This window comes from Triplophysa dalaica, chromosome 15 (genome assembly GCF_015846415.1).
Source record: "Triplophysa dalaica isolate WHDGS20190420 chromosome 15, ASM1584641v1, whole genome shotgun sequence".
Classification (NCBI taxonomy): Eukaryota; Metazoa; Chordata; class Actinopteri; order Cypriniformes; family Nemacheilidae; genus Triplophysa; species Triplophysa dalaica.
This window is the reverse complement of record NC_079556.1, coordinates 19,116,187-19,142,919: the sequence shown is the minus strand read 5'-3', so window position 1 is coordinate 19,142,919 and position 26,733 is coordinate 19,116,187. Positions and strand designations below refer to the sequence as shown.

General features: G+C 39.3%; 1 protein-coding gene across 4 annotated transcripts; it reads right to left on the bottom strand.

Annotated features, from left to right (window-relative positions):
* Positions 1-111: 111 nt before the first annotated feature.
* paplna (papilin a, proteoglycan-like sulfated glycoprotein) lies at positions 112-21,049 on the bottom strand. 4 transcript variants are annotated; one of them, XM_056767226.1, is made up of 30 exons: positions 21,016-21,049; positions 20,127-20,274; positions 18,127-18,164; positions 17,964-18,034; positions 17,600-17,703; positions 14,631-14,691; positions 14,427-14,529; positions 13,848-13,978; positions 12,174-12,297; positions 12,014-12,094; positions 11,761-11,933; positions 11,513-11,636; positions 11,143-11,269; positions 10,859-10,930; positions 8,911-9,115; positions 7,239-7,415; positions 6,995-7,145; positions 6,665-6,745; positions 6,414-6,579; positions 6,190-6,277; positions 5,774-5,894; positions 4,860-5,175; positions 3,832-3,990; positions 2,602-2,729; positions 2,450-2,525; positions 2,228-2,368; positions 1,161-1,288; positions 966-1,074; positions 720-895; positions 112-542 (listed from the first exon to the last, which is right to left on the bottom strand). In XM_056767226.1, the coding sequence occupies exons 4-30, from the start codon at positions 18,018-18,020 to the stop codon at positions 352-354; spliced, it is 3,570 nt and encodes a 1,189-aa protein (XP_056623204.1). In that variant the 5' UTR covers positions 18,021-18,034; positions 18,127-18,164; positions 20,127-20,274; positions 21,016-21,049; the 3' UTR covers positions 112-351. The 4 variants fall into 4 exon arrangements, with proteins under 4 accessions (XP_056623204.1, XP_056623206.1, XP_056623207.1 ...); XM_056767228.1 differs by having other exon boundaries at positions 13,848-13,975; XM_056767229.1 differs by lacking the exon at positions 10,859-10,930 and having other exon boundaries at positions 21,016-21,046.
* Between the last annotated feature and the right edge of the window lie 5,684 nt (positions 21,050-26,733).

Here is a 26,733-nt window from a genome sequence, read left to right as displayed (position 1 = left end):
GCTATAACATATCATAACGTCAGCAATGCAAATAAACTTAATAATGCAAATAAATTATTACATCTATTTTATTTAAGAGTCTCTAAGAATTGTGTATAAACAGATGTGAACAGTGATATCTTTGTAGTAAAAAAGATGATTTATTTAAATTCATTCCTAATGACAGTATAATACATGATGATAAATAAACTATGACGGATCCTGAGCGTACGGTCTCAGTTTGCACACAGAAGCATTAGCAGTATAAATTAAATCCACACGCTGCAGATCTGAGGTCAGTGTTGAGCTGTTGACAGGTGAAATGATGGCATGCTGAAGAGAAGGATGAATCAGCCAATGAGATTGCTGGATTCACTGCACATGACCTGATGATCTGATGTGTCTTCGTCTGTCTTTGTCTCTGGTGTATTTTGCACAGCTGGCACAGCAGAAACTCCAGTAATACTGATGGGAGCACAAGCGGGCGTACACGATCAGGAGACAGTTGGCTTGTTCAGGCTGATCCACACAGTCGGGCGTCAACCCCTGACTCCCATCAACATCTACAGACAGAGCCAAACACAGAGATTTAATCAGGTCCACAGTAATGCACATCTTTAGCGGATATGTCACAAAGATTCAAATACATTTATATTGATAATATTGACAAATGTTTCATTTTGGTTAGAATTGTTTTAAGGTCAGATGGGCTTTATTTGATTTCTCTTCACTCTACTAACCTTGTTGTGGTGATTTGACCAGTCGTACTTCAGCCACTGCACTGACGGAGTACGTCCCGATATAAGCATTGCATGTGTACGTCCCCTCATCCATTGGCTGGACGTTGTTTAGTATGAGCGTCCCGTCTGCCGACAAATGTACGTGAAATCCATCTGGTCGCACGGGCACACCGTTCCTGAAACAAAGCAACTGATGATCTGTGAAGAGTCTTCTCACGCTCAACAAACTATAAACTGTGAACTGACCTTGACCAGCCAACTCTGGCGTTTTCTCCTGACACCACGCAGAGCAGTTGAGCGATGCCACCCCGAGCCACATGGACGTCAGTGGGTGCTTTAGTGATCCTGAGGTCGCCTAGATGAACAGTGAAATATTATAAACAGTGTCATAAAAAAAGTATTTAAAATATTATGCACATACAGGAAAGTAATTTAACGTACCGAACACTTTGAGCTGAATCTGACGTTCTTCACTCTTGTGACTGTCTGCGACTGTGCAGGTATAGATCCCTGAATCTTCTGACGTCACCTGGTTTATCATCAATGTCCCGTCTGAGTGTTGAGAGTGCCTACACAAAATGTGTTTAGAAAGCCCAGGTGAAATTTCATTGAAAATAAAAACTAACTGTAATATCAGTAGCCTAAAAAGCCATTTTCTTCACATTCAGTGGCTTCCTCGTAGACTTGGTTGAGTGTACAGTACGTATAACAAGACCATTTAGGCGTATTATGAACCGGTACAATACATCATACTACAACAACATAGTACAACAATATTTTGAACTTAATAAAAACGAATAAAACAATTGAAGGAATTTTGCAAAACTAAACCCAAATAGAGATTTAAAAAAAGAAATAAATAAACAAATCAATTATTTATCAGAACAGGTCACAGATTGGGAGCAGAGCTATTTTAGTTTCATAAAACTTTGAATGAGCTTTTACTTCTATATTATGTTTAAGTTTAATTATTATAATAAGTTAAATTATTACTATACAATTTGCTACAATTTTGTTATGTGCTTTTGTCATTTTTTTATTATGTATGTATTTTCTTAATTGCTATATAGGTTGAATTTGTTTTTGATTCATCTTAATTTATTTTCAGATAATCCTTTTTGAGTCTCAAAACAGCTATTATATCATATCACAACACATTTTTACAGTAATACAACATTAGGAGAGCTGACTAAAAACTTGTAAAAAACACACCACTAGGCGTCAGCACAGTAAAACATAAATCAAACTTAAATCAACAATTTTCACCTTAAAGAAATGAAAATCTAAACACTCCTAAAGATTATAACCTTACATTAAGACTTCATAATATTACGTTTTTTGAAGTTTAACATTGCAAGTCAATTAAGTTCTTATCTTTGCACATAAATTTACATCAAACTGACATTTCCTGCCAAATCCGACTCAACCTATCACTCATTAATATAAACTCAGCATTGTGAAGCAGCGTGCCACAGGCAGAGTGATTTTTCTTTATTTTCAATCAGTACCTGAGTGAGTTAAGTGGCTGTCCGGCTCTGCTCCAGTGAATCGTGAGCGTGTGTAGGGCGGAGGCCGGCAGCACTGTGCACTGCAGTTTAGCCGTCTGACCAACTCTAGTCTCGACCAGTGGTGAAAAGTCAACAGTGAACCTGATCCAATCAGAGATGGTGCACAGGTTAGAACATCTGCAGCAAATCTGTACCAAGTGCACATGTTTTATTTGCTCGTACCTGGAGGATGAATTTGAAGTGTATGACTGTGAAGAATCTGCCTCTGTTCCCGCTCCATTCTGGGAGGTTCTTGCATCTGAGAGTGAATGAAACTTTTAACAGAGTATAAATGACCTGCGACTATGTAAAGAATCAGAGTGAGAAGTGTTTACCTGAGACAGACAGGTCGATGTAACGGTAGTCTCTCTCACGGTCTCTTGTGGCCACACACAGAAGCCAGCCGGAGTCCTGTAATGTGACGGGACCCACCAGAAGAGAGCCGTCCGGCTGCTGCTGATGCCTGACGTGTACATCGCTCATCAAACAACCATCTGACTAAACCAAACACTTATATAACCAAACTAAAAAAACTGTCATCATTTACTCACCCTTATGTCCGCCCAAACCTGTACGACTTTCTTCCGTGGAACAGAACAGAAATGAAGAAAGTTGATGTTGCCCTTTTATATAATAAAAGTGATTTGGAACTGATATTGGCAACTTCCAAAAGGTCATCAAGTAGAAGTCGTGATATATGCATGTTATTAACATTTTTGTAAGTTTTCTGAAGTCTTATGATTGATAAGCCTGTGTAACCAACTGTAATGTTATGATTTATCAATAACCTTTTCCTTTATTCTTATTCATGCTTCTGCACATTTAAACCAGTAGACGAGTTGTGCCTGGTGATTCAAAGCCAGTTCTAAGAACATTTAACGAACATTCACATTACGTTATGAAAACGTTACTTCAGAATGTTTCACTAATAATGTCATTTTAAAATTTTGTATACATTTTTATGACATTAAGTATGTACATATAATGTTGATATAATGCTCTTTTAATGTAATTGCCTGAATGTTTTTTGATAACGCTGGGAGAACGTTGAGAGAATGGTCAGCAAAAGTAAGGAAACGTTCTCCGTTAAACTTTCCAGCCTGATCTCAGAGGAATTTGTAACTTTTATGAAGTGTCTCATTTGTGTTTAAGTAAAACGAGGTTCTGTAATTTATTCGCTTGCACATTTGGTTAGTAAACTGATCTCAGTATTGCTACACTGCTAATAATAAAGTCTCGCTTTTAATGAATTGCTTGTGTTTTTGCTCATTTGTAAATAGCTTCGTACCAAAGATAAATGATAAAGTAGAAACAAAAAAGAGGACATTTAAAGATATTTGGAGAAACAAAAGGGTGAGTAGAACAACAGACCGTTTCATTTTTGGGTAAAAATGAACCTAAATTCAGTATTTAAATTTTTGAGTGAAAATGAAACAACATTGTTTTTCATTTTTGGGTAAAAAAAAATAGATTTTAGAGATAAATTTCAAAATATTATATCCAGTTTAATGTATATGATAGTGTCATATACATTAAAGATAGACAGGATACAAGCGGGCTCTCACCTGATGGGGTCAACAAGAACACCATCTCGTCTCCACTCCACAACTACAAAGGAGGAAGGTCGTGGGCTGACCCGGCAGGGCAAAACGACCCGCTGACCAACCAGCCCTTCCACCGAAGAGGGGTCAGACTTATCTATACTCACACCTGCAGATGTCGAGCTGCAGTAATGGAGAACAAATGCAAGAGACGTGCACAAGCAAAAGAAAGCAGGAGAGAAAGACAACAATGATCACTTTATGCTGTACTACTGGGAACAGCAAAGCATGTGCGGTCACCAAAGCAAGCATAAAGATCAGCCTTAACCCCGGCTACAACTCGAACACAGGAACCCGAAAGAACCACACCAACCCAACATAAGACAAAACAGAACCTGTGATTCTACATAATTCACAGAGAAGCTCAGACAAAAAGAATGAAAACATAACGCTTGGTGAAATGGTGAAATAGTGCCATGGTGGCACAGTCAACTATTACTAATTTATTTTATTCATGGTGTGTGTAGAAAAACATGAATATGTATTACTCTATTCAGGATACCACAGCAGAGTTATTTATTAGTCACGCTGACATGAAATAATGTACCCCACACAGACCTGGTGCGGGTGGGGTCTAAACTAAAAACAACACTACAAGCAGAGGGAGGTAAACAGTCTGAGGGGAGATAAACCAGTCCCAAAAGCATATGTCCAACAGGGTCACAATGAGAAGCGTCAACTTCTACAGGGTGTGTGAAAGCTTATGCAATAGATTGATATGATTTTAAAAGCGTTAGGCATCGCTGGTAGTAACAAAACCGTAAAAAGACATTACTCTGCATTAAATGTCATTCCAGACTTATGTATTCCTGACAAAAGTGTGCATGAGCAAAAGACAGCTCGTGGAAAACTTGTTTGACCCTGTGTGAGTGAGTCTCTGTGCATTGACTGCAGGCTCCTCTCTTGGGGCATAAAGGGCAAATAGTAGAAAAGAGTTTTCAGGGGCTGCGGCTTGAGAGAGGAGCGTTCCTGGGCAGGACGAAGACTCTTACCTGGCTGCAGGGTCACTCTGCTGCATGGTGTCGGCCGCGGGTCGGTGGAACCGGTGAGTGTTGTTCCCGGCACCGGAGCCGAGACGCTTACGCACAGGAAAGCGTCTTTCTGCGAGTTGCAAAGCTGTAACGCGCGGCTTGCTGAGGCATGTCTGCTGACACTCCTCCTCTGAGAAGAAGTTGTTGCTGTTGCCGTGGCAGCCGCCATACCAAAAGTGCATGCAGCGTGAGTCCGACTGGTCGTAGTAGTAACGGGAGGTCCACTGATCACACGGGCCGATCGTGACAGCCTGGTCACAGGCCATGGGGCGCTGTGCTGAGAGGTCAAGGGTAAGATATACAGTATGAACAGATATTTTGAGTAAGCCTAAAATATCACGATTCTCAATGAGACATGATTCAATAACCGAGTTAGGCGGTTATCACACAGAACTTGTTTTTGGCTTTTGATATTGATTGTTTTCAGTTGGCAGGGACAGTTTTGCGTGCTGCTTATGCATGCCGGATGCATCACGTTTTTGACGCATTCTGCGTTTTTTAATTATTGTCCCATTAAATGAATGGAGAGGCGGGGCTTCCATTGTAATGACAGAACTTTACAGTTGCTTAAAAAATCCAGAGTCTGCAATGACGGAGAAGAAGCTTGTGGTGGCTTTCGTGGGTTAACCGAGCAAGGTCAGAGCGAGTCCCCTCTACTTGTAGGTTTCTAATACGACAGTTAGCACCAACTGGAGAGCTCGCGATTTATTCCTTGACTGACAATATACCCGTTTCAGTTGTTGCCTAGCAACATAAAAAAATCGTTGTTAGCTGCTCATTTCAAAAAGCTTACAGAAAAGCAGCACGATGCGTCTCGCATATTCAAATAGAAAAAAGGTGTTCTGTGTGATCTCCCGCTTACACAGACGACATACTATTTCTGGGGGTGTTGGGGCAGCCCTCCCCGCGAGGACCAACAGCAGACGTCACACCATCATAGCAGCAACCAAAGTTTGACGAGTGACAGTCTGTGGATGCAGATGGTACGGGATCTTTCTTTATAGAGGTAATAAAAAAAAAGAAACAGAGAGAAATAAAGAGGAAGAGAATTTAGGACTGCATTCGACTGAAAATACGCAATTGACAAGACTCGGTACATCTGTGCCAGAACACAAGTAATCATAGGGTCATGCAACAAGGGCAAGTCTGAAAAGTAAGTTTCATGGTTCCCAATTGTCAAAAGCAGGAACGATCACATTAAGAACTTCTAACTGACCACAGATCAGATAATGAGATGCGAGTGAGCTCCATCATGACTCAGACAGAAGAGGCAGTTGAATGTGACACTCACTGTTAGAGGCCAGCGCAGCCAGGACTCCAGACAGCCCTCTTTGTTGGGACCCTGTGCCACAGTCACACCATCACGACAACAGCCGTACCTGAGCAAAGTGTTTTCGTACGTTACCTCCGTATTACATTTTGGCCAAACAAATATAGCTGACTACTTTCAGCCTAAATTTTAGACTTTCATTTCCATTGGAAGAATATAAATTAGTCCATGTGATTCATGTGCACCTGCTCCTTGTGCAGGAGGGTTGACCTGCATCCTGGGCACAGCCTTGTCTCTGTGGTCCTCCAGCAAGGGTTACTCCATCAGGACAGCACCCGTACCGAGTCTGGCTACAGTGAGGGGGGACAGTTGTGCCGTAAGGACTGTTGACCGCTTTGTACTGAGGATTTGCTGTTGAATTGGATGAAAAGATAATAATATTGGTTTGACGTCTAGCTGTGTAATTTTGTGGATCTGTAGAGGTATAGAAACAAACCAAATGAGGGATTGTTGAAGTACGGCTGGAAACCCTGAACAGTGTTGTCATATCCTGTTGGATCTGGCATGCTGGGCACCTCTGTCATAGCAGTATAAAAGAAAGGTTTAAATAAACTGCATCATATTCATTTTTTGAGCTGTAAGATGGTTGTGAAATTTTAACTATATGTATAGGTAATAAAAGTAGAAAAAAATGTAGGCCTATATCACTATTAAATGCAACTACAAAATAATGCACATTAAACAATAATAAAAATGACACACCTCACAATTTGTGCTTAAATGAGTGTGTTGAAGTGTGTGTGGGATGTGTTGAGGTGCTGTGTACCCTGAGGCCTGTAACACAGCTGAGCATTGCAGATTTCAACTGTTGAGGGTTTGGGATTTGCCTGGCACTCTTCTGCCCTGTAGAGTGTTCGATGTCTGTCTGAACAGATCACCTGCCGCTCTCGCAGCCCAGAGCCACAACTCTTTGAGCACTTGAGAGGGGCGGAAAGAGTATATACCACATATAGTAAAAGAGGAGATACTTATAATTACATGCATATAGTATCTTGTCTGGAATTCCTCACCAGGCCCCAGTCTCCAATATGCCAGCCAATGGGATTTCTGCAGGTGGGCATCTCACAGGTTTGTGTTGTGGGGGGCTTTGGCTGGGTCCCACATAGATAGTCCTCCAGCGGTACTCCATCTGAACCTATGCACACCACATCTCGCGTCTGCTGCCCGGAGCCGCATGACACGGAGCACTACACATGCCACAACACGGCAATATTAACACACTGGTAACACGTGCGGTAATCACTGAAAATAGCATTTATTAGAATTTTAAATAAGCTTGAAATAGGATGTTTTCAATTCACAGAGAGACAGCTGGGTGAATCTCACAAAAACACATTCATCAACATCATGTCACTCCAAACCAAAATGGCAATATGAAAAAGGAGATTTTGAAGAATTGTGGTACTGCTTTTTATTCAGACAATGATATTGAATGGGGTTTTCTCAACTCTGGCCTGTGAGATCCTGTTTCAAACACATCTATTCCTAATAAGCTTTTTAAAGTGTGTTTTGTCAGAGTTGTGCCTAAACTCGAAAGGAAAGTGACTCCCACGGGCCAGAGATGATGTACTTTTTCTTAGAGTTGTCAATTCTTCTAGTGCTGTTGTTCATTTTTCGTTTTGTTTCCTCCATGTTTTTTTCCAACTCATACACACATTCTTAATGAAAATTCTTTGAATTAGTCTCAGTAATTGGCCGTTTGTGTTATGAGGCTGGCTGAGTCACTGTACTGCGCTCACATCTCTCTGCACCATCTACTGTGACAGGTGTGTGTTCAAGCTAAACATTTATCTTCCATCTGTTTACCGGAGCTGTGGGTCATTACAGTTAAAGAAGAACTTGCAGGAAATGGCAAGGTTTTTCATCCAACTATTTTGTTTGGACTGATGGATTGCACATATATGACTTGGGTTCCATTTTTTATGTTGTGTCTACAGTATATTGTGCTTGATGTTATGTTGTTCGATTTGCTTGCTATTTTACTTTTAAGTGTTTGTATCAATAACAACAATAAATTATCCAAATGTAAAACTTCATATGGAATAATAAATAGTAGTAGTATTTCAGTTATTTGTGCGACACCTGGTCACATAATGTCGATATGGTACCACCCATGTGGGGAATGATCTGCTCACATATTTCTATAAAACTATTATAGTGTTGAACTAAAAACATTAATAAAACTACAAAAACGCAAAACACAACTACAATAACTAAGTGAAGCTGGTATGCTAAACCATAGATGCTTATTTGTGTATATATTGAGTTAAGATTGTATGCCCATTTTGTTTGTACATTTGATACAGTTAATAAATAAATAACTAGGTGAAGCTGCAATTTGTAACATTTGCCTCCCTATCGCCATCTCTCTTTGAAACATATAATTACAGGTTACTTTACGCACTTAAGTTCGATGAAATCAAATGATGTCAAACTGATGCCAAACTTCTAGTAAAACCTCAACTTATCAAACATTATTACAACCTTACCTTTGTTAATCGGTAAGGAGATTGTACTTGGTTTCGAACACAGATTTTTTTATATAATTAGCAAAGACAGTAACCCGTGGTTGGAACACCACGAGAGGAGCACATTCTTCCGTGACCTTGTGGGAAAACTAAGACATGTTATGCACATCTTTCATGAGATTCACCCAGACAGCATGACATACAGTGACTATACCTGACTCCAGGTGTTAACTCTGTATTTAGCACACTTCTGCATGTTACAGTTCTGTTGGCTCAGAGGTCTGGGGGCGTATGCGGCACACTGCGAATCCTCCACCACCCGCGATCCACTTGTGTCGTGAGACATACACTCCACTCTCCTCACCTGAAGACCTCCGCCACAGGTCACTGGACATGGGTTCCACTCACCAGTCATCCAGCTGACCCATACAAATACACACACGTCATCAAAATGCTATGAGAAAAAAGAGCTTTCATCCTTCTGCCTCACGCCCAGCTCTCACTATCCCATAACATTTACGGGTTACAAGTATATTTATTATTTAAAACACTTCAAGAAACATACTGTTAAAATCATTTTCCTTATCTTTCAGCAAGTTTAAATTCTTTTCAGCTGCAACTGACAGCATGCCACAGAAGTTGTTTCCACTCTGAATACTTGTTGTACTGAAAACACAAACTCTTAAAAATAAAGGTGCTTAAAAGGTTCTTCACAACAATGCCATAGAAGAATCATTTTTGGTTCCACAAAAAAACATTCATTCAAATGTTCTTTAGAGAACCATCTATTTCTCAATTTTTTATAATCTGAAGAACCTTTTTTACCATAAAGAACCATTTGAGAAGAAGAAAGGTGATGTTTAAGGTTCTTTATGGAACCATTTATACAAAAAAGGTTCTTCCATGGCATCGTGAAGAACCGTTATTTTTAAGAGTGTTGAATGAACCACAGCACATACAAGTACATAAGCATAGAAAGATGTCTGGATTCTAGAAAAGTTAGGAGGCCAAGCTAAGCGTCCGACAGAAACACTTAGCTTGTCAAAAGCAGGCGTCCCAGAAGCCTAAAGATGAGAAAAATTGAGCAACAGAGACGTCAGTCATGACATGAGAAGGAATTTCTCCCGCAATAAAAGGAGAACCACATGTTCTCCAGCCGCTTGATCTGCTCAGAGACAACCAAAGTTTCACATTTCTGTACATAAAAGTATGAGCGGAAAACCCCCGGGTTCCTCCATGACAGGTGAATGGTCTTTTCTTTTTAAGAACATGAAGGCTGGCTTCTGCCTTACACAACATACAGTACACTGTCTAAACCCCATTCAAAAGACTTCTACAACCAAGTCTTATACACATTATATACTGTATATAATAGATATATCTATACTTGGCAGACAGTAAAGCAGACCATTTCGTCAGCAGACGTCCAACAGCGGTTCTGTTCAGAGACTAACTGATCGAGGGAGAAGCTCTGAGCTGAACAGTTGCCATGGGCCCAGTTTCGTCCTCACAAGTGAGAGAACCGGCCCAAACAAACATCACACTATACATTTAATCTGAACTCAAACACAACAGCCTCTTCACCTCTAGAGGAACGTCTCGCTGCTCTTTCATAGAGATGAACGTCTCCGCTGTGTTTCATCAAACTGTTCTCCTTAGAATCTGTATTTTTTTATTGTTACGGAGATCTCATCTGTGATTTTCCTTTCTCTGTAATATCTCCATTATTTCTTCTAGACATTAATGAGATGAAATGGAGAACAAATGGACTTTTTATTAGGTCTCAAATATATCTCCTGAGGAAATAGGGAGAAATCTCACAAATGACTCTGTCAATAGAGTTTCAGAAGAGATCTCAACATTTTCTTAAAATGAGCTCAGATTGGTCAAGTCTTCAATCAAAAGTCAATATTATTAAAGATCTCAAAATGAACTCAAACATTTCCAGATGGTTTTACCTTTACGATCTACATTCATTTTACACTTCCATTCTATTCATGTTTTGGAACAATTCTCAATGGTTTCTGTTTTTTATTTCAAGAAAAACATAAATGAAACACAACTGTGAACTCCATCTGATCTCCTGAGCTATGAAAGAGCACCCAAGTTTCCTCTGGATGTGCACAGATGTGTGTTTGATGTTATACACCATCCTCGGTTACCTGTACACCTGTGCTAAGACTCGAGTTGTTTCCATGGGCCTCCACAACTGCGGCTCGTACACATACACCATCCTTACAGAACGGGAACATTACAGCCAAAGCCATACAACAACTTCAAAGTTATGGACAGATATCTGGAACACTGTGTATCAGACAACTATGGGATTCACAGTATTAAACGCTGTAAATTGAAATCCCACTTGCACCAATGGAACAATCCCACCTGGTTATCACATTCAGCTTTAACTGCGTGGTTAGAAAAGTGTTCAAAAAACCTTTCTTACCGGCGGGTTTGTGGGCATTGCTGTTCGTTGCAGGTGCGGTTGGTGAGGGGTCGGGGGATAGAGGAACACAGGTAATCAGGGTACGCTTCATTATCAATTGTACAGAAGACCAGACGCGACTGATAACCTGAAATTAAACAGATCTCTTTAATACAAATATATGAAAGCATTTGCCGATACTTTCCATTCCACGAGTGTGTGTTCCTAGGGAATCAAACCCAAGACCTTGGTTGTACGTATGATTGTTGCATGGCTAACAGAAATCACAAAGTTACAGAACCACGGATACATACCTAGCACTTTAGCTCAGCTCAGAAGCTTTGGTCAAGGCTTGCAGAGGAAAACCGTTTACTTGCGTTTTGAGACTGACCTGAGCCACACTCTTTACTGCAGGCCGACCAGGAGCCAGAGCTCCAGTAGTATCCCTCTGTAAAGCGTCCTTTAGGCAGATAGTATTCATACTCCACTCCCTCGTTGGGCTCCTGAGTGATCAGCTATAGAGAAACAAGTGTAACAACATGTCTAAAAGGGTTCATGACCAGCATCAACACTTAAAGCTGTCTGCCAAATTACAAATTCCAGCTTTAACAAAGTCCTTTTTTGTAAATGCGCTCTCACCTCGATCACTAGAGGCTCGGTTGTGGGACCCCGGCCGGTGATGACCTCGGGGGTCTTTTCCCCCTCCGTTCCCCTCTGGTAATATAACATGGTGCTGGCGATGGGCATGGCACGAGAGAAGTCAATCACCCAATGTCCATTAAGATAATACTCACCCCGCAGGTTTTTGATTGCTGTTAGATCCAATATGCCAAAAGCATCAGTTACAGTCTTTAAAGACCACAGACGATGAGATTTTAGTTCTTATACCCACCTAGGTAATTTCGTGTCGGTATATTCTCTCTGATGCTGATTGTTGTAGCTCCAACAGGAATGATGAACATTTGATTGTAACCTATATAAAAACGGTAACCCGAGTTATTTCAGGAGTACTAACCCGCCAGATGCTGAATGTAGGTCTGGGTGAGTGTTACCTTTAGACAGGGTACGCATTGAAAAGTTGTTTTTCACTTGCTTGCAGGACTGTCCGTTTCCTCCACACTGCAGGCACGGGTCCTCCTCCTGGGGCGACTCCAGCATGTTATCACAGCCCAGACGCTGAGAGAAGACCATTGACACATTACAACATAGAGAAGCTAAAAGAATTATACAACGACACTGTTTCCTCTTGTTTAACTACACACCTAGGCCTGTCGCGATAGTCGATAAATCGATTAATCGCACGATAAAAAAAATGACCTCGATAATTTTGCCGGCCGCGATAATTTCATTTGCATACTTGTTTGTTATCCGCGATTGATTTTTTTACCAGTGACGGAAAAATCTGATGGCCGCCCGTCATTCTGGCAGATAACAAAGAGGGCAAATTGTAAACCCCCGTTTCCCTTCAGCGGGATATGCTCGTGAAGCGATCTACGTGTCGTTGTCATTTGTACTGACTAGACATGTGTGATGCGATTTGGGAAAACCCGTCGGATGTCGCGCTGGGACGCGGGAAAACAGTTCACCTAACAAAAATGTTCACCTAAATGTGCGCTGCACCTTTTTCCGTACTTTCGTTTTACTCTAACGGTATTGTACAGTATTTTTATAGACTTGAACACTATGAAATTATTTTTTTTACTAAATTGTTATAAGAGTAAGTCTCTTACCACTGTAAAGTGTTTTTTACTTGTGATACTGTAAACACGTTTTTCTCCAAATTCCGTTCCTGAACATCATAGCGCTTCAGACGACAGGATAAGTAGGTTATTCTATTCTTAGGCTACTTATTATCAACTTTGCACATCTGCAATTCTTTGTGCATTTGTTGTTGTTAAAGTTATACAGTTAACATATGGGCTATGGAGTCTTTGTTTTGATACACTGTTATGTTGAAGGCCTACAGAGAAAGTTGTGTTGTATCTTTAAGCAGTTGCACTTGTTCTGAATGCACTTTCTTGTAGTAGTCCTACAGAGAAAAATTTAAAATGCACTTGTTTTGTTCATTGTTATTGTGGATATTTAAAATGTTTTCCATTTTCAGTGTTAAATAGTCTTTGGAAATAAACGTTTATTGAATTTTGAAAGGTGTATGTGCATTATTATGCCATTATCATTATTCTAGATGAAAATGGTCACAGATCGACAATATTATCGTTTATTGCGATAATTTCTTGGACAATTTATCGTCCAGCAAAATTTGTTATCGTGACAGGCCTATACACACCCATAAGATTGTTTATTATTATACTTTTTTTTATCCCTTTACGACTTGGAGTAGTGAAAATCATAATTTAAAAGAAAACTGGCATCCAAAATGCACATTCACAAAAGCTGCGATCAGTAACTTTTGCCTCACTATCCCCATCTCTGTTTGAAACACAAAATTGCAGGTTACTTTATGCACTTAGTTGGCGTCAAATGTTCTTTTTGAGCTTGAAATAGACCTACATCAAAAAGCATTCAAAGTAATATTGAAATATTTAACTTCAAAGCACTCTAACAAGCCAGACATGAAGGAACCTGCTTTTACAAATCAAAGAGTGTATGGTATGTTGGCACTATGATGCTTACAAAACACTGTTTTTATTCTAAAATAATGTGATAAAAAGCTTTATAAAGCAATAGGCAAGTTGTTGAATTTTAGAAAGTAGAGTTGTGCTGACCTTACACAGTCCCTCCACACAGATGTCTTTTCCCCCCGGGTGACAGGGAGTCCCATCCACCACAGCAGAATTATGCCGAAAGTAGAAATTTTCTCCTCTTGGAATGCAGTTTAACTCACAGGGGTTCTCTGCTGTACAGAACAGACAATCTCAAACATGACATCATTTTGACCAACAATCTGCAGCATCATTTGCATGCCAAACATTTAAAGTAGGGCTTAATAAGTCAACGATTAATCGCGAATAAATCGCATCCAGAAAAAAGGTTTGTGTTTACCTAATTTATGTGTGTGTACTTTGCATATTAATTTTGTATTTATAAACACAAAAACATCCACAAACTTTTAATACATTTATTTATATTTACTAACAATTTAAATTCTATATAAAGTTTATTAATTGTTATATTTTTCTTAAATATATGCATTTATGTGCATGTGTTCATAAACATATATCACGTAAACAAACTTTTATTCTGGATGCTATTAATCACGATTAATCGTTTGACAGCCCTAATTTAAAGACACAAAATCAAATATGTCAATATGCTAAAAAAAAGGAAATTGTCATTGTACCCACCACTATAGTATGGAAGCCATTTGTAGCGCTTCCCTTGAAAATCTGTGCCGTCGTGCTGAGAGCACTGCTCCTCTCTGAAATCTCTGGAGCCTTCAGGACAGTCCTGAAACATCATTCACTTATTCACTTATATTAGATGACAATGCATGTCGCAAGGCTTCATGAACTCTGAACAAAAGGTTGTTAAAAGCTTTCTTCATGTACCTGAATATTACATGAGCGATAGGACTTCTTTGGTCCGATGCAGCTGTGACCTCCATCAATCCTACAGTGAGAGCAGAGCGAACATTAACAAGAGCTTTCCGTAGATCGATAATGCTGCGGTAACTACAATAACAGATGTTTAACATTTTGGGTTAAAGAGGTCAAATTGGTCCGCTCCTAGATTTTACCACACATTTAGTATTTACTGTATTTTTTATGATGATGGCGAAGAGTACTTTCTGACATGTTGGTCCAACACATCCCATGGGCATTAGGATTATGTATATTTGAAAATGCAATCCTGCCACAAATGATACTATATATTGGAAATGTGCGGTTGCAGTTGAGGAATCCACATGCACAGACACACAAATCCACATAGATCTTTACAGGAAAGAACACAATTGTGGTAATAGGTTTGTTCCTCAGTCCTTTCTGAGACACACCGGTTATAAACACATCAGAGAAGTTACAACAAGTTCTGCAATTCTCTTAAACATCAACACGTCCGGTCCAATAGGGCGTCACCCTGTTCAGCCCCAAACCTCAATAACAGAAGGAATGAACAGATCCAGCTGCCGAAGTTTCCAGCGCTTCTAAACATGACTGACTGTAATTTCGAAGTCGGGTGCGGTGCCTGATTCATTTCCCCGGCGAGACGGTGACCAAATCCACAGGTAAATACACACACCAGAGAAACGTCTGGAGAAGAAGATTTGAAAGCTCGCCTCTATCGGGGAGATAGAGAGGCAAATGAAGATAGAGAGGCAAATGTTACAGATCACGGCTTCACGATGCCATTGAAGAACCTTTTTTGTCTAAATGATTTCACAAAGTACCTCCAACATCGGAAGAAACTTTCTGTTTCACAAAGGGTCCATTGTGGCAAAAAAGGTTCATCAGATTATAAAAAGAAAAAGAAGGAGATGGGTCTTTAAAGAACCTTTGACTGAGTGGTTGTTCGTGGATCCAAAAATGGTTCTTCTATGGCATCGCTGTGAAGAACCTTTTAAGCAACTCATTTTTTTTTATACATTTTTATAAAATGTGTAACAGTTGAAGGAGTAGCTCACTATAAAATGTAAATGTCATGATATAATTTACTCACCCACATTTTGGGTTCTGTCGAAAACAAATTAAGGCTTATCAGGAAGGCTTTCCAGGGTTCTTATCCATATAATGCACTACAACGGGGGTCGGTTAAGTTCCAAATTTCAGTTTCATCGCAACTTCAACAGGCGCTACATGACACTAGCTTATGAATAAGGGTGTTATCTAGCGAAATGTCATTTTCCGGTTGTCTTTGTCCAAGAGTTTTGTTTAAAATGGTCAGTTTGTGTGCATATCAGGGATGCTTAAATCTTTTGAAATCTACGTCACGTGTGTAACCTTTCCAACGTCCTTGCATAATATGCAAGTTGTGGATATAGATCGCGGAGACAGGGCAAGCCATATATTTTTGTTTTAAAAGTATATAATTTTTTAGTTTTCTTGGAAAATGACTAATCGTTTCACTAGACAACACTCTCATTCATCAGCTGGTGTCGTGTAGAGCCTTTTGAAGCTGCGCTGAAACTGAAATTTGGACCGGCCGGGGGGAACAGCCCCCGTTGAAATTCATTACATGGAGGAGAACCCTGGAAAGCTTTCCTCATAAGCCTCAATTTGTTTTCAGCTTGTACGACACGTGGGTAAGTGAATTTTAATTTTAAAGAGCACTACTCCTTTAAGTTTTTTGTATGCAAGCTCTGGTTTCATTGCTTCCAATAAATCACGTACGACATTCTTTGCTAAAACATGTTGGAATAACAGAGATCATCAGGTTCTGCGCTATTGATCTCTTTTGAAACCCATGGTGTGATGCGGGGGTTTCAAACTCTCTTCCTGTAAGGCCACTGTCCTCCAGAGTTTAGCTCACACCTGACTGGATGTTTAGTTATCCTGAAGACATTGATCATCTGGAATCGATCTGTTTGGATCTAAACTCTGCAGTACAGTGGACCACTAGGAACTGAATTTGACACCAGTGGTATGACATTACCGACTTATTGATCTGAATTATCCAGTTTCTTAGCAGTTTTTCCATCTGTGACAATTGTGTTCACCCAGGAGTCTCATTTGGGCAGCTCATTTAAAAAGGAGTGGTAGGGGAGTTGATAGACAGTGCATTGGCGTTCACGAAGTAAAATACAAGACAGAACTCGCAGGAAAGATTCCAACGCACAGATTTACGGGCAAAGCTCTCAGTGTCCTGGTGCACACTTTCCCGACCAAACCCCATCACTCAAACACACATTACACAATGTAACACATTCCAATTAAAGCGCATACTTGCCCTTCACCTTCAGTCAACCAGTGTGACAAAAGAAACACTGCATGTTACTTTAGTAAGATAAACAAGCGATTAAGGAATTCTCCAGAAATGCTTGATGTTAAATACATGAAGGACAGACATGGTAAATATAAAGGGATTATCTACATTTATTTATTTTGCAGACACTTTTATCCAAAGAGATTTATAAATGAAGTACATAATTTTGCCCAAAAAGGAAAATCCTCTAATAACAATATATTTGTAAACGATTAATATTTTTAGCTTATTTAGCAATCACGTATCTGTGACAACATACAGATCAGTGTAATAAATTTGAATATTGCAGCATATTCACAATGTTCGAATCTCGCTGGTTCTTGCATGTCTCATGGGGAATCATGAATATAGTCTCATGTTAGATTAAAAAGATTGGACACTATCGATATATTTGACTTTACTGCACTGATCTGTAGTTTGTCATGGTAAGGCGAAACCAACAACCTCAAAATTGAAATGTTTTTGTTCACAAAACTATTCTTCTTCTTTAAAGACATTTATAAACCCACTGGGGGTAATTTACAATGATGGATGTATGAATGGAAACCATTTCAAAATAAGCATTTGTGTAAATGTAGACGGAGTGTCTGTCACTCACCGCTGGGTAACACATCGCCTCAACCTCTCGGTCACCCCACCGCCACACGTTCGGCTGCACTCGCCGTATGGACCCCACTTATCCCAATAATCACCAGTGGCTTGCTGCAAACATAGTCAAACACAGTCAAATACATCCAAGATTTCCAGTCAAAAATGAAGATGTGTTCCATAATGTTTCTCCTTACGCTACCCTGATTCACAACAGTAAGCTAAGTAATAATGTCATGTAGAGTCCGATTTATAATTTGAGCCATCAAATCTGATTATGTCATGTTTTTCAACACATATAAAGATACACACTTTTTTCCTTATGTTGTAAGCATAACTCATTGGCTGAATATCTTATATTGTAGTCCGCTTACCATGAAAACAGGGGCCAAAAACAGCTGTAGACAGGCCACAGTCAACATCATCCTCATGTCTGAAGAGATCTCTGTGCACACACAGCAGACAAGCTCAGAACACATCACACACAGGAACATCTGGAATCTTATGCGTTCACATGACAAGAAAAATATACAGTACCTGTCTACTCTCAACTTAATGCTTGAACATCTAAAGCCCTGGGAACAGACAAAAATGTGTGTTAGTTTTCGGTTCATGTAGAAAAGCTGAGGAAGGCCGTATGTGACATCCACAAACATACAGTATGTGAACAAACTACTTCTGAAAAAAAGTGTTCCTTGTCGGTCTAATCTGAAATTTATAATTGAATTTCCTGATCATATAATGTAACATCTTCAGGAATTTGTTTGTTTGAAGTAGCTATAAAGCCTAAAACACTTATCATAAATCCCATGTGAGCGAGGAGAAGGCCAGAGACATGTAAAGAGATACAGTATGTGAGAGCTGTTTGATTTATCAATGAACCCACTCACGGTTTGTTTGTGTTGTCAATACCTTCATGTGTGCGCTCTATTAGGTAAAGAGTTTATTATTTAGGGCGGACAACAATAAAAACGCTTAAATATTAAGCTACAGTGTTTCTTTAACTTAACTGGTAAAGCGTTAGGGTGCCAGCGTAAAGCTTGCGATGCACTGTCAGACACTTTAGATGCACCTGCTAAATGCAAATGGGTAGTTTTTGACAGCAAGAATAAAAAAATAACAATGAAGATAAATCTATATTTAATGAGGATAACTTATTATTAAAATATTAATAGTTCATTTTCTAAATATTTGCTATGTCACATCATAGGACACATGTACATTATATTTGTCAAATAAAGTGACACTAATACTGGACTGAACTGGACCAACTCTCTCAGAAATCATGTTTAAACCACCAAATACCCTAAAAAAAGCAATGAATGTTCTTTATTGTAGGTAATTGGTCTGAGCATGCTGACACCCGCCAAAGCTGATCTTTCCTGCACTTCAGTAGGCTATAAGAAACTGATACTGTGAGTGTTGCGCTCAGCCCACAGAAGTGAACAATAATTATATATGTAAGGTAAACTGCGCTTTATAAATAACCATTACTTTTACAGTAAAACTATGGTAATCTGCCAAAAAAAAACATATCTGCACTTGTACTATAATAAACCCATGGATAAGGGGGAAAGCAGTATTAAACTAACTGAAAAACAAAAAACCCATAAATGATAAAAAACGAATTGTTTCAGACACAATATGTGAACATCACACCTTATTTTACCACGAACAAAGTGTAATAAAATCTAGTATAAATGTGTGAATTTGTGCCTATTATGTATAGCGTAAAGTAATGTTGTATACAATCTAACATCAGTGTTGGGCAAGTTATTCTGAAAAAGTTATGAATTACTAGTTACTATTTTACATATTCAATAGTGTAATGAGATTACTGTACAAATTACTCTTGAAAAAATTATTTAATAACGTATTACTAAATACTTTCTATACGCTATATCAACCATGATTAGTTAAGTGATTCAAGGATAGACATGAAACGGCTCCTTTAATTCATTGAAATGAATAACATAAAACTATATAAAGTATTCTTATTTACTGACCAAAGTATTACAAATGTGAGAATGACATATTAAAGCACAGATTTTAAAGTTAGACTTTGAATTTTGATGTCAATATTGCACACATATATTACACAAAGTATTTAGTTGCATCAGAAGTAACTGTATTTAAATTAAAGAGTCATCCCTTACTTTACATTTTCAAGGGGAAAGTAATTGAATTACAGTAACTAGTTACACTCAACAGTCCGTAACACACACACGACGATAATGAATGATGATCACACAAAAGTCGATGTTTACATCTCGTCTCCTCTTAAGATCTGTTCCTACGTAATAAACTAAAAAAAATCTTTAAAACATACGTAATTTGTCCAAAATGTTTCTGTGAAAAAAACACGAGCAGATGCACCGATCACAGTTAGCACTCATCAATGACGACCACAGAAAGCGATTAAACTCAACAACTCCACTTACAGACGCTAATAAACTACAAGACAGAGTTACAGTTAAAGACTAAACTAGCATGTAGAGGAAACGAGCGATTAAGAGAAATATACAACAGTAACTTACACTCACTTGATCCGACTGACGAGAGTTTGTGTTTAACACTGATGAAGATGTGCTCGTCTCACTCTCCTCTGTGTTGTGTGCGTGCGTGCGTGCGTGCGCGTGTGCGTGTCTGCCTTTCTGTCTCGCGCTCTCTCGCTTCGTTGTTTCCCTGTTTTAATGGGGGTTTCCACAGACATAATGACTTTTATACTTTGCAAACTGTACATTGAAACCTTAACCTAACTCTGACAAAAAACACTTTAATTTATGAACTATTATCCTCACGGGGTCAAACTTATTCACTCTAGTCAGTGTGAACTTTTCCCAGAGTAGCTTAAATGGTTTATGTGTTTACTTGCAAAGATGACCATTCTTTATTGCTGACGTGAATTCAATTCAAACTGTGTTGTCTGGTGCGGTCAAATAAATTGCAATAATCCCCTAGCTTTAATAGCTGGGGTGGGCAGACATTTATCTGATCTCTTTTCTCATTCATACTCAATGAGACAAAAGCTCAAAGTACGGAGACAGAAAATGTTTAGTATGATGAGGATTTACACAGAGATGTGTCTCGGTTTCAGTTTTACTCAGAGGATTCCTGGAACACATCATCATCTATAATGTCTTCCAGTTTCCCTGCTGATACTTGAAGTTGTGTTTGATTTGGTCTATTCACACATGTTGACACTGATTCAGATGAGACTTGACATCCATTATGTTTCTTGGGGAAATGTCGTAGTTTAACCGTTGGATGACCTGGCTTGGAATCTTAAGCAGATAAGCCAGTTGAATGGATTTCCCGCTGCTGTTTTTGTACAGTAGAAATTTTAAGGTACTTTAAACACTCTCAAAAAAATGTTGTTGGGGTGGTTTGAACCTATACGAGTACACAACTTATGATATGTTGTACCTTTTTTGGTAGTTTGTTGTACTCTAGTCACAGTTCACCACTTTGATAGAGAAGTGAACAAACATGATGTATAGAATCAGTGTCAAATGCTGTTAAAGTTGGAAATCCATCTTAAAGTGATGCTGGAGATGATTTCTTTGGTTTCGGTTTAAGGGCCTTAAAGAGAATGCTTTCATCATTTCTTATTCTAAAAGTTATTAACGTCACATGCACAGTCGAAGATTGAAGCCTTGCAGTTTAATTGGATATCCTTTGTGAGCCATCTTCAGACGTGATTCACACAATACGATAAACCAAAAGAAATTCAACAGAAAGTGCTTCAAATGTGACTTCTAGAACATCTCACATAGTCAAGTTTAACGATGCTATCACAATTTTATACCAAAATCTTGGTCCAAAACACCCACAGAGAGAAACTCCCCAAACCCAGTCCCAAACAGCTGCATGCAACCCACATCTGTCTTTCAGAGCTGTCGGCTGAGTTTCTGGGCCTGCCGCTCCTTTGCGTCGAAAGCGTACTTGGTGTCCTGCAACTGCTCGATAATTTCCTTGGCCCCTTTCATCTCCTGGGCGAGTCGGTTGTATTTTTCGGTGAGCTCCTGGTTCTCCCTGCGGAGCTCCACCACCAGTTGGCTCAGCTCCTCGCTCTGTCGGCCGCAGAGAAGCTTCAACTGCTCCATATCGCCGAGGGTCACCTCCATACGCTTCACCAGGCCTTCCAGTTTCTCCTTCGACATAGCTGCTGGTGGACGTTGCTGGAGTGTGCGTTGAGAGTGTTTCTGTCCTCTGCGTCTGTGGTGCGACTGAGGAAATGTGTCCCGACTACCTACGTTCTAATCTTCACAAGTCGCAGGACACTCCCTCACACTTCTGCTAAGCCCCTTAGAGGAACTATCCTTAGCTAGATGTATTAATAGTGTTGTGGTGTCAAGGCTTACCTCTACAGATTATCGTGACGTCAAATAGCTTACCGGGAGTTGAATGGGACTGAGGTGAAATGTGAGCTAATGGTCAAATTTAGTTAGTTAGCGATAGCACAACATGATTTGGTACTATTGACGACCCTAGCACACACAAAGTTATTACCCAAGCTTTGAAATCGAAACTTTAAATAGTACCAGGTATCAAATAATATAACAAGAGCGATTTTTTACTAAAGTCAGGCTCAGACTAAGGGGCTGTGTCCACCGAGGCACATTTACGCGGCTGTAATCGCCAGGAGCTCGGTTGAAACTTCGCTGCCCAAAGTTGAGAATTTTTCAACTCTGAGCACGCGGTCGAACGTTAGCATGGAACAAAAACGTCAACTGAAGGCTTTTTTTTAAAAGCGTGGCGTTTCCGTTTAAAAACATTGAAAAAACAACATGTCGACTCAAGCGTAAACGCCTCGGTGGACACAGCCCTTTAAGTATTTTGGGCCCACTTTCTCCTTGCCGATAACCACTGAAAAAATAGTCCAGAAACTTGTCCAGTTCCAAGGTTCGGCTCATATTATTTGGTAATGTGAAGCATTTACAGATCCAATAATGCCACTATTGAACAAACATCATGGTCGCCTTGACATTTTAGACCAGGACGATTACCATTTTCACAGTAGCCAATGAGAGTCAAGTGGTTTTAAACATAAAGTGGCGGTTTTCCAGATCGGTATTAATACTTGTCCTAAAGTAAAATGAATGTTAGAGCGGTCTAAACTAAAAAACAAGTTGCAAAAACGTATGTTAAAATACATCAGCGCCATTATTTTGTCTCAATGCACAGAAGTAGTGTTTTTTGTGAGCCGTGTTTGTAAAAACTTGGTTAAATGTCTTTAAAATAATCCCTCTTTGGGAAACCGCCCCAAAAAGTTGTGACCTGGGGCCCGTTCTTCGTACGTCGCTAACTCGGTTAGCTGGATTTGATTGTTGACGATTTGGCATGATCTTGGATTGTTTGGTTCTTCGAAGCTCATCCTGGACTTGCTGTCATAGCAACAGGTCCGTAAGCTTGAACCTGCTCGCGAGCAGGCTTACTTCATGTAAACAGGATTAGATTGCTGCTTTATAAGCGGAGGTGATATGGGAAGTCTTTCGCAGACATGTCTTGTCCGTTTTTACGTCAGGAATCCGTTGCTGAAGGTGCCAGAATAATTCGAAGAGCTTTTCGAATTAATCGCGTTTTGCAATATCGACAGGATCCTTTTGCGCAGCGCGATAATCTACTGATTGAGAGATATCGTTTTTCTCGGGAGGGTGTATCTACATTATCAACTTGTTGGAGCCACACGTTAAATGTTGGACTCGTCGCAGTCGGGCTTTAACAACTGCACAAACAGTTTGTATAGCTTTGCGATTCTTTGCGAGTGGCACTTTCCTTTACACTATTGGAGATGCAGAAAACTTGGGTAAAAGTGCTGTATGTCGTGCCACTCGCAAAGTTTATCTGTCACTCAAACAGTTTTTAGGGGGCTTTGTGGTATTTCCAAGCCACTTAAGACCACAGGCTGTAAAGCAGATTTTTTTTGCAACTGCAGGTACATTATAATTGTTAATGAAGATCATGGAATCATGATCATGCCAAAAAGTAGCCTAGGACTTACAGTATTTGTTCCTCAGGCTCCCCTAACGTTATGGGTGCCATAGACTGCACACAGGTCCCCATCAAGGCCCCACCTGGCCCAAATGAAGGGGATTTTTTGAACCGAAAGGGATTTCACAGTGTAAATGTGCAAGTAAATTACTACAACAATTATTCATATTCCAGATAAGTAATAAATAAATAAAAGTTATGTAATCAAAAAGTATGCAGTTGAGTGATTACAAATATTTTAGATGGTGTGCGACTCCATGTTCCACATCACAAATGTGGAAGCCACATGGCCTGGTTCTGTGCATGACTCCAGGATTTTCAGAGAGTCACATTTATGCACATTATTAGAACGTGGTAAGGAAAAATTATTTAAAACTCACTGTATTACATAATTTTATTCTGAGCCTAACAAAACTGCATTTTTCCAGGTGCTTACGATGGGATCCTGTTTGGCGACAGGGGCTATGCCTTCAGGCAGGCAGTACTTCATGACGCCATTCCCCGACCCAAACCCTGGACCACAAACCTGTTACAATGCAGCTCTAGCCAGGACAAGGCCACGCATTGAAATGACCTTTGGCCAACTAAAGGAAGATTTCAGTGTCTTTTTAAGGGTCTGAGGTATGCACCTGACAGGGCCTGTGACATTATTGTTGCATGTGCCATCTTCCACAATATTGCCACCATCAGAAAGGAGAGGACCTCTGTGGTGGAGGTGCAGCCTGATGATGACCTCCAGCCAGTGCACTTGGACCAACCTAGTGGCAGAGCTGCACGGGACAGAATTGTGGAACACCATTTTATGAATTCTTTCTTTTACACATAAACTTTCATTAAATGAATAATAGAAGACAACATGCTTAGTTCATGGAGTTTTATTTCAATTATTGTTTCTCAAGAAAAGCCAGTGATGGTCATCTTTTGCCTGCAATAAGATATATATATATATACATAGTTATCCAAGGGCAGCAATAGTACTCTTTGTGAAAAATAGTGTTTAAGCACTTACTGAGAAGATTATTTTGAGGCAACTCAATCTCTAGTGCCAGTTTTTTCTTCTTTAAGGTGTCAAGTTCAATTTCTTCCCTTAATTTTGTTTTTTTTAAGAGCAAAATACTCAATTTTATATTGAAGATTCCGTTTATATAGGGTACGGATATCCCCCTGTGCCATTAAAAAAAAAAAAAACTCAACAAGCCTCAAGTAGACTGCCCACCTCTGTGCTGTAGGCGTTTCCTCCTGCAACTCATATTGCAGTCAGAAATAATGTGTCCACACCTATAAATTACATAAAGTTATTTGTGCACTTACAAGTAATTCCTCCAAAGGACAAACATCTGAGGGGGTTTCTTCACTGGCCTGTGCAAAAGAAAAATGGGTATTACAAAGTGTTGCACTTTCTTTCCTTTTGATGTAAAGTTAGAAATGTCCACTCACTGTACATATTTCAGACACCACTTTCCTGGGAACAGATAAAAGTGTTGGTGTATTATGCAAAACTACACAAAAGAGGAGAACTCAATGGCATTACAATACACTAGGAGAAAATATGATCAATATCAAATTGCAAAAAAAATGACATTAGTTATACAGCTTTCACCTTCACAAGTCAAAGCAATTGACTCAATATTTATTTGTTGAAATGACTGTACAAGCCATTTGGATTATAGACATAATTTAACGCAGCAACAAATTATTTACGAAAATTGAAATATATATGAAATATGAAATTATTAAAATAAGACTATATACTGTAATAATAAGTGATATAACCATAACATGGAACACTTACGCATTTAACTTGTCTGCTACTTTTTGCCAGACCTCTCTCCTGGCGTTTTAATTATTTTTTCAAATTATTACTGGAAGCATAGCAAACCCTTCCAGTAATAATTCTTGCTCTGCTGCGTTGAAAAACTGAGCGCGCTCTTTTGCCATGATGAGCAGCCAATAGCAGCGTTGCTGATCATTGTTTCTACTATCGATACATATCCCCTTTTAAACAAGCGCATGAACGCGCATTTATCTCAGATAACTCAATCCAGCGATACTAATCATAAGCGGCAGGTGTGTTGGAAGAACCCAATTAGCCGGATCATGATTAGCACGATGATATTATCTTGGATGTGTCATTTGATCTCAGATGTAATAAGCGACGTACGAAGAACGGGCCCCAGGAAAGTTGCTAGTGCACAAGCTAGCAAATGTAAACAATAATAACAACAGTAAGTGGGTCACAATGTCAATTTGTTTACATCGGCTTCACTTAGAGAACACATCAGGCACCAAAACGGTAATCTTGTTAATATCTTGTACTGTGTGATGCGTCACACATCTTCAACATTTTCAACTCTCGTAATGTGAGCAGGTTTGAGATTTAAGAGAAGAAAGTTAGTGAAGATACTACTTCAGTGTGTGAGATGCAACCAGATTTCATAATCAGTCTGAACCAGGCTGTAGCAAGTACCACAAAAAAATTCAAGAATCTACAAATAGGTACTTTACCTTGTTTAAACCTGTTTATGTTTTGTGGCAATCTCTGTTGCTTTTACCCATGGCATTACAGGATAATTGACAGCAGGCAAGACGCTGAAGTGGAATGCGAGAGCTCAGCTTGACGCTAATCGCTAAGATTCAATCAGAATCGCCGTGCCAACATTCACTGCCAAGCAGTCGCTATGGAAATCACAACCACTATTAGTTCAAATTGCACATTGTTGGGGACCTGTAAGAGGGGCGACTGTCCAGATAATAGATTTTCACAAATAAATACTACATCATAGGACAGAAAGAATGAAGCATAGATAGAAAACAACAGCTTCCATACAGACAGGGAGATTCTGTGTGTGACCAAAACAAGCACTAAATATAATACAAGTCAAAGTTATTTTGACAACTTCAAATCACATCTTGCAGGTCTCATGACAGAATATAACTATGACCATGTAACAGTACACTTTTACCGTTTACAGGTGATTTAATTAAATTTTTTTTCATCGCAATAGTTGATTTTACTTCCCTGAAATGTACATTACATTACTTGATGTCTATTTTTAAATGCAGCAAAATTGCACCTAAAGTTTCTCAACTTTTAGTTGCCAAATAAAGCATATATTTTACAAACCTTTGAGTTTCTGAACTGTTCCTTAA